The 7,333-nt window shown below is 35.3% G+C and overlaps 3 protein-coding genes across 3 annotated transcripts; all 3 read left to right on the top strand.

The window, feature by feature from the left end:
- Positions 1 to 1,528: 1,528 nt before the first annotated feature.
- Positions 1,529 to 2,519, top strand: LOC121227731 (uncharacterized). Its single transcript, XM_041110621.1, has 2 exons — positions 1,529 to 2,218; positions 2,413 to 2,519. The coding sequence occupies exons 1-2, from the start codon at positions 1,529 to 1,531 to the stop codon at positions 2,506 to 2,508; spliced, it is 786 nt and encodes a 261-aa protein (XP_040966555.1). The 3' UTR covers positions 2,509 to 2,519.
- A 75-nt stretch (positions 2,520 to 2,594) lies between these two features.
- LOC121227730 (uncharacterized) lies at positions 2,595 to 4,923 on the top strand. The gene is made up of 7 exons (XM_041110620.1): positions 2,595 to 2,658; positions 2,740 to 2,967; positions 3,072 to 3,137; positions 3,322 to 3,447; positions 3,531 to 3,655; positions 4,148 to 4,780; positions 4,899 to 4,923. Exons 1-6 carry the CDS (start codon positions 2,595 to 2,597, stop codon positions 4,397 to 4,399), a joined length of 861 nt encoding a protein of 286 aa, XP_040966554.1. The 3' UTR covers positions 4,400 to 4,780; positions 4,899 to 4,923.
- Positions 4,924 to 4,927: 4 nt separating this feature from the next.
- On the top strand, positions 4,928 to 7,328 carry LOC121227729 (uncharacterized; the record flags this gene model as incomplete). Its single annotated transcript, XM_041110619.1, has 6 exons — positions 4,928 to 4,997; positions 5,090 to 5,206; positions 5,552 to 5,646; positions 5,929 to 6,080; positions 7,000 to 7,055; positions 7,167 to 7,328. Coding segments are annotated over exons 2-6 (489 nt in total), but the record flags the coding sequence as incomplete, so codon positions are not given.
- Positions 7,329 to 7,333: the final 5 nt, after the last annotated feature.

Raw genomic sequence — 7,333 nt, 5'->3', positions numbered from 1 at the left:
GACACGTAGACAGACACAAAACCAATATTAATGTAAAATGGATCCAATAACATTTCGATTTCCATCCCTTCAGGTAGGGATTTAGCCTTCATTATCTTATATAAGTATTGAAAATTTGCTGCTTCCTTAATTCACCAATGTCTTTCATATCAATTCAACTTGAGGCCTGTTTGTTTGGCTGCTGGTTACTCAACCTAAGCAAACTTCATATTTGGTTGGTGAAAATACTTGATTTCGTTTGTTGACTATATTATGATTTGGTTTAATTGATTGCAATACATTTGTTAATTGTTTGATGTTAATAAAATATTATGTAATTTTGAAGTTTCTTTCACCTAAATTATTATGCACGGAGTGAATTTTCAGCTGACTCCGCGACCTTATAATTATTCATATTTTGTGGTCTCATGAACTTTTTTTTATGAATATCTAGGGTACTGTTGGCCTATTCAACTTTTAAAGCAAATGATCAATGATGTTATTTATTGATTTTATTTCCCATAAAAAATTTAATTTTACTGGAATAACGTTGTTATATGCTGAGGTGCATCTAGGTATGAACACTATTGAATTTTTTGTTCGTTTCCCTTAATTGTGATTTTGTGCTAAATTTTTATTGTGAGAAGTTAGCATAATATGCTTCCTTTAAAAGTTATGGATTGTGTCGAGCAATACACATCTCTTGAAGCCTTATGATTCTTAACTGACATGGCATCTCCTTGGCCAATAATTTGTTTCTGCCCATCTTTCTGTCACACCCTCACTCTCCCTAAAATATTTGTGAATCATTTATCTTGATTCCCTTCTCTTATCCCTCTCTTACAATCAATTCAGTTATTTTTATGCTATGCAATTTTCAATTGTATTATCAATCACGGTCCTTAGTATAACTTTTTGATGACTAAGTATCATGTATCTGTCTCAGGCAGTGTGCTCATTTCGTTTAGCACAGCCTATTGCTTTTTCAACTGCTTTTTTGGGGCTGGCCATGGATTTGCGCTGTTATTATTTATGGATGAGTTGTGTGCTTTGCTTTCAGGTGATTCTTTTCACCTTTGTTGTCTGATTGGCTTTTTACCCTCTATTATTTTTAGCATGATTAATTTCTTTTGTGATTGTGATAGTTTTGCTGTTTTTAATGGAAAATACAAGATAATTATTACTACTGCAATTATAATTTTTGGAGCATTACTTATCTTAAGTCTTAACACTCGTTAGATGCACTTGAAGTAGTTTTTATTTGCATCTGTCTATTATCCTTGTTTCTTTTCCTTAATATTCAAGTTGATACTTTATTATTCCTTTGTTTCGTTTACATGCTTTCTTAACTTATACAATTAATGAAGTTAAATGTTCCCTTTTCCAGGCTCTAACTGGTTTGTTGTCTGATTTATCACATATTTGTAACAACTTTGGTTCACCTGCTAACGATCCTTCCAAATGTTGAGACACTATAGAGTTTCTGGGCTACCGAGATGAAGAGCTTTCAATAGCGACACCTTTGATGTGTAATAACCGTTTTTAATTAATGGCATCATTAACTCAAGTCGATGGATATCTTCTCTGTGGTTCTAGGATCAGGAATAAGCAAGGGGTTCTAAGATGGTTTTTTGGTGCCGCTAGTAGCACAAATTCAGCTGCGGATAACTTATCTGATTGTGGTATTTGGATTTCACTCCCTCAAATGTGTTTTGACATATTATATGAAGAAATGAAATTGGAATTACTCATTGATTTATCAGGAATTCAATCTGTGATCGTCAGATACCAGGAGTACATAAAAAAAAGGTTTAATCGCTCTGCATTTAGAGCGTTCCTTCTTTGTTCACACAATTGCTTATATGAGATATTTCTATCTCATTGCATATTTACTTTATTATTGAGTATGCCTCAGAATTCCACTTCAGCTAGTGTGAATGAGATGCTAGATGTTTCTACTTCTGAGGCTAGTACATCGAATATGGCGGAAGATACATCTTTTAGCAGTGAGCTGCAGCCAAGTGTACAGTCTCCTGATTTTCTTAAAAAGTTGGGATTTACTTCAAATGTCTCAGTGCCTGCCTCAAGCCATTGGATATTCATGAAAATGGAAGTGGCTGAAGTTTTTGTGACAAGGTGTTCAGTGAAAAATATTCTGATTGGCGCACAAAAAGTAAATAAGCTTCGGTCATCTCTTCATGTTGGGGCAAAATCCCAGGCAATTGCATGGGGGATCCAGGTGCAAATTTTATAGAAAATTAATGTTCTTTTATGTTTTCACTTGCTTGCATTATTTGGAACCATCTTTTGCTTTGATTTTGGAATAGTTTATTAGGGATAGTGCATGATTTGGACACCCTACGTTTGACATAATTTATGCTTTGAAAATTTTATTTGTTCAATCATGTTATGACGAATAACACATGATGGCAGGATGGTTTTCTTTGCCTTGAAAAGAAGCTTTGGCAATGTTTATCCAGTGCTCTGCTTCCTACCTACATCACATTAAAAATGCATTGTCTATTGTGAAATCGACTGCGAGGCATGCCCGACTGCACTTGATCATTTTGTTGGTGGAATGCCCAAGAGATGCTACTTACATCTCAGCAAGTCAAATGGGACTGCCTGAAGCTTTTAATTTTGATGTCTCTCAGTTTTCTCTTGCTCTTGTTGTTGAAAGTGATCATGTAAGTAAATCCCTTCTTTAGTTGGATGTTTTGACCATCAATATTTCTTTCAATAGTTAGTCTGCTTACGCAGGTCATATTCGGGAATTTGTATTGGAGCTTGATCTTATTCTGAACCTTGATTTGGATAATATGCAACAGAAGTTTATGCTTAAGCTTTCCCGGTTATCAGTCTTTTCTCAAGACATTCGACAAATTGGAGAAGATGAAATCCAAGTTCTTAATTTCTCTTCTGCCCAGTCAAATTTACCTTCTCAGCGTTTATCTGGAGAATCTGCTGTAGCATTTCAGCGTGATGGCAGTTTCGGATTGATGACAGTTACCCTAGAGCTTCTGTTTCTGAGGGGGCATTTTGCTTGCGTCATCAAGGATATATCTTGAAACATTTAACTGCTTCTTTATCAGTTGAGAAGGGCAAAGTTATACCTTTGGACCCAATACAGGTTTGGGTTGGCAGTGGTTCTGTTTCAGGTTTTGATATGAAATTTCGTTGTCTGAACTAGAGGTAAGAATTCTTAGCTTTTCCTCTTTCTACCATAAACTTTCATGCACCTGATGTCTTTGTCAGATGCCATCAGTATAGCCTACTCCTACCTTGTTTCTGACTGAAACTGCTAAGATTCATGTTGCTGGATCTAACCTTCTTTGCAATCAGATGATTCTATCCATGGTCTCATCCTTCTCTGGGTTATCTCTCAAAGGCTCAACTGGTCAATCTGTGCAAGGAACTGGTCTTATAACACACCAGATGACAATGATTTTGAGGCGAGGATCCCTAATGGTATTTTATTTTCTGACTGTCTTATGTCTGTTGCTTGCAAATTTTGTTTATCTTGTACTAATTATTACTCATTATATGCCCAGGGGCCATTGTTGCTATTCAAGATGTACATCAGCATCTTTACTTCACAGTTGAAGGTGGAGAAAATAAGTATGCTATAGGAGGTTCTGTTCACTATTCTTTTGTTGGAGAAAGGGCTCTTTTCAGGGTATAATACTACATTTTCCATAAACTGGCTGTGTTCATGCCAGCTTCTTAAAATAACATTTTGTTTGCTTGTATTTTATATGAAAAACATATCTTTATGCATGCTGATGCACAATTAAGGTTCTGTGCAACTAAATGTTTAGCTTTAAAGGTTAAGATCTCAATTTTTCTTATTTTCTTAATAATGCTTTTATGCCAGATGTTCTGCCATTTCAATTTGTTAATTACTAATATTTGTGTCTTCTCCCTTTATTTGTTATCCCTGTTATTGTCAGATATTTTGTTGAAATATGTAAATAGTTATTATCAGCTATTTCTTATTTGGTTACTGTTATTAGCACATGTTGAGAAGGATTATCCCTTATGATTAATTAAGGCAATAGCATAACTTTCATGGACCATTCCCCCTTGGGTAGATTTATTAATTGTTAATGTCAAGTCTTTCTAAAGCATTTATGATTGATTATATATGCAACTGCGACAATATGTACAGGTCAAGTACCACAAACAAAGGAAATGGAAGTCGTCAGTTTTGTGGTTCTCCTTAATATCACTGCATGCTAAGGACAACTCAGGAGAGCCATTGCGATTAAATTCTAAACCAGGGTCAGGTTTTGTTGAGCTCTCCAGCACCTCTGATAATGCTTGGTCACTTTGGAGAGTTCTTTTTATCAACCAACTTATGATGGTGACATTGACTGGGAGCCTTACAATTGTGTGCTTAGAAACACTTTTTACCTGGTGAACAAGAAGAATGACTGTGCTGTTGCTTTCAATGATAGGGTTCCAGTGTTTGTCAAAAAGCCTGGAAATCCACTCAAGTTCAAAGTGTTAAGTGATATGTCTGTTGCACAAGATGTTGCTGAAACTGAGATAAATCTTGGAGCACATGAAGATGGAAAGAGAAGCTACGGCAGAGAGGAAATCTGCCTTGCATTGGTATTAGTATTGACAAAGTTTCTTTAACCATCTTCCATGAACTTTCAGATGCAAATGACAGGTTTCCTCTCCTTCATGCTTGCATCTTTGATACTCAAATAACTTTACAAATTCTTTCCACTAAAATCAGAGTTATAAGCACCTCAAAGGCTTTGCTTCAACATTTTGATGCTCAGGCAAACTTCTGGTGAGTGTTTTTCTCATAACTTAAAGGGAATAGTTAATTTTTATAGCATTTTTCTTTCACTGAAATTAATCTTCCATTTAAATGTGTTCAGTCATTTCCTACCTTCTGTTTGTTGCAGGAGAGATTTTCTTCACCCTGTTGAATATGTACTTTCTATCGTTCTAGTCCCCAAAATCAACATGGTGTGCCTGTCCATGTCTATTGTAGAACGAAAGAGGTCTGGAGTTTTATATTCTATATAATATTTCTTTGATTATTCCTCTTACTTTTAATGACATGCTCAACAACAATGCTCTGGCTTTTTGGCAGTTGGAGATATCTCTAACTGAGCTTTCCTTGGACATTCTTCTTTTTGTGGTCGGAAAATTAAATTTGGCTGGTCCTTTTTCCCTGAGAAGCTCGATGATTCTGGCCAACTGCTGCAAGGTCAGGTTGCCATTCTTGTATAGTTCTCTCTCTTCTTTAAGCAGCTTAACTGGTAGAAAAATCATTTGGGGATTGATACGTCTTCTCTCAATTCAATCTTGTATCTGATGGAAGAGTATATCAAGCTATATCAAAAACTGATACTGGATGGAATTTCTGCGATCACCATTTCTTGCATTACTAGATTCATAATATCAAATAGTTTTCATTAATTAAATTCAAGCAAAGACTGGTTGGGGTAAATGGTTACATCAACCCACCAATTCATTCTCCCTCCTGCCATCCATCCAAGATTGTTCTACCACTGAATCTTTTTCTTAATTATAATCATTTCTATTACGGCAGGTAGAAAACCAGACAGGTTTGAACCTTCTTTGTCGCTTCTCTGGTAACCAAAGTGTGACGGTGGGCAGGAAACAGTCTCCTTCCATTTTTCTAAGGTATCCTTGTACTGCACTAGCCATACTTCTTCTTGCTTACAGGTCTTTTTGCTGAAAATTAGATTCCTGCTTTGTTTTAAATTGGTAGTTCTTTTCTTGTATGACTTAATTTTTTGTTGGTACTATTAACCTTTGTTATGAGTTTTTCCATACAGAACTTATATATTTATTTGTAATGCACGTGTGCCTTTTCATTTAATTTATGCATATTTTATTCTTTTGGGTGTTTGAGGTTAGCGTTCTTTATTCATTAGTTGATCTTGCTCTATGCATGTTTGTCAGGCTCTCAGCTTTTGAAAGTCAACCTCCAGAAACAGAACCGGTTGTTTCAATCCAGCTTTCTGTTCCTGGTTTATTTACAACTTCACCAGTTCATCTTTCTCTTCTAGGAGCTCAAGTACTTTCTTGGAGAACACGCATATTATCACTTCAAGGTATGTGAATCTGCTACCTTCACCATGCAACTTCTTTGAAGAGTTTTACAGAGGTGGTTTCTTTTTCTCTGTGATGAGTCAGAAGACTCTAGAAGTAGCATCTTAGTATCCACTAAATAGAATTGAACATGCTATATTTAACCTAAATTTGCTCTGGATATGGATCCATCTAACTGTTGACCCAATCGTAACCTTGTTTGAGGTGATCAGTTAAATCTCAAAGTTTTTCTAGGAGAAGAAATAGGAAAAAGAAGAAAGGAATTCATAATCTCTGATTCTCTGGTTATGTCTTACATTTCTGAATAAGACTGTCTGGGGTATTACAGCTAAATTCATGTGTGTTACTATGCATGAAATTTTACAGATTTATGCAATGGATGCAGTGTGTGTTACCAATATAGTTTTCTATTCAACTATGCATATCAATGTAATATTCATCTAACTTTGAATTATGACAGCATATAATATGGTATATATGAGAGAAAAAAGTTCTGTCGTTTTATTTTGGAAAAAGAAAGTTTGTGAGGCAGATTTTGTTTTCCTTCTTGGTTTCTTTTTTTTTTTTTTTGTTTGGGGGGGGGTTTAAAAACGTGAAATTAAATGGAGCTTCTTGGTTTCTATGAGGTTGTAACTTGCAATTAGTAAAAAATTGAAGCAAAATTCAATTAAGCAGATGCATCTCTGAGATGGAGACTGAGTCAAGTTTTACAAGGCTGGTATGTGGAAATAGTTTGTGGTAGGTTGAAGTGTTTATTTTGAGGTTTGAATTAGTGGTCTTTCATTTCTAAATTTTAGCTGGTTCTTTGAGAATGTCCTGCTTGCTAGCAAAGATGATTCAAGAATTAAATTCATTTGCCTTCTATATAGATCTTAACTGGACTTTTATCTTTGTTTCTTGTCTACTACCATCTTTGGACAGATTCAAAATCTTACCCTGGTCCGTTCATTGTGGTTGACATTTCAAGGAAACAAAAGGTATTGCTAAGATTAGTGTTCTCCTTGTTACATATACGCAAACATGTATATATGTGCCTGCATTATATTGTTCTTTGCTTGATCTTTCTTGACATTGATTATTGTTTGTAGGATGGTTTGTCGATAGTAGTTTCTCCATTAATCAGAATACAGAATGAAACTAAATTGTCTATTGAGCTACGGATTAGACGACCTGAAAGAATGGAGGATGAGTTTGCGTCTATGTCCTTAAAGGCTGGTGATACATTTGATGATTCCATGGCTTCATTTGATGCTAT

The sequence above is a fragment of the Gossypium hirsutum genome, unplaced genomic scaffold, assembly GCF_007990345.1.
Source record: "Gossypium hirsutum isolate 1008001.06 unplaced genomic scaffold, Gossypium_hirsutum_v2.1 scaffold_1576, whole genome shotgun sequence".
NCBI classification, from domain to species: domain Eukaryota; kingdom Viridiplantae; phylum Streptophyta; class Magnoliopsida; order Malvales; family Malvaceae; genus Gossypium; species Gossypium hirsutum.
Note: the sequence above shows the minus strand (reverse complement) of the source record. Positions and strands in the feature narration are given on the sequence as shown.

Bases quoted from the DNA above. Each gene is read 5' to 3' on its own strand.
- LOC121227731 (XM_041110621.1), top strand. From the start codon at position 1,529: ATGGCATCATTAACTCAAGTCGATGGATATCTTCTCTGTGGTTCTAGG. The intron at 2,219-2,412 runs GTGCAAATTTTA...ACATGATGGCAG, and splicing joins CAATTGCATGGGGGATCCAG to GATGGTTTTCTTTGCCTTGA.
- LOC121227730 (XM_041110620.1), top strand. From the start codon at position 2,595: ATGGGACTGCCTGAAGCTTTTAATTTTGATGTCTCTCAGTTTTCTCTT. The intron at 2,659-2,739 runs GTGATCATGTAA...CTGCTTACGCAG, and splicing joins TCTTGCTCTTGTTGTTGAAA to GTCATATTCGGGAATTTGTA. The intron at 3,656-4,147 runs GTATAATACTAC...CAATATGTACAG, and splicing joins GAGAAAGGGCTCTTTTCAGG to GTCAAGTACCACAAACAAAG.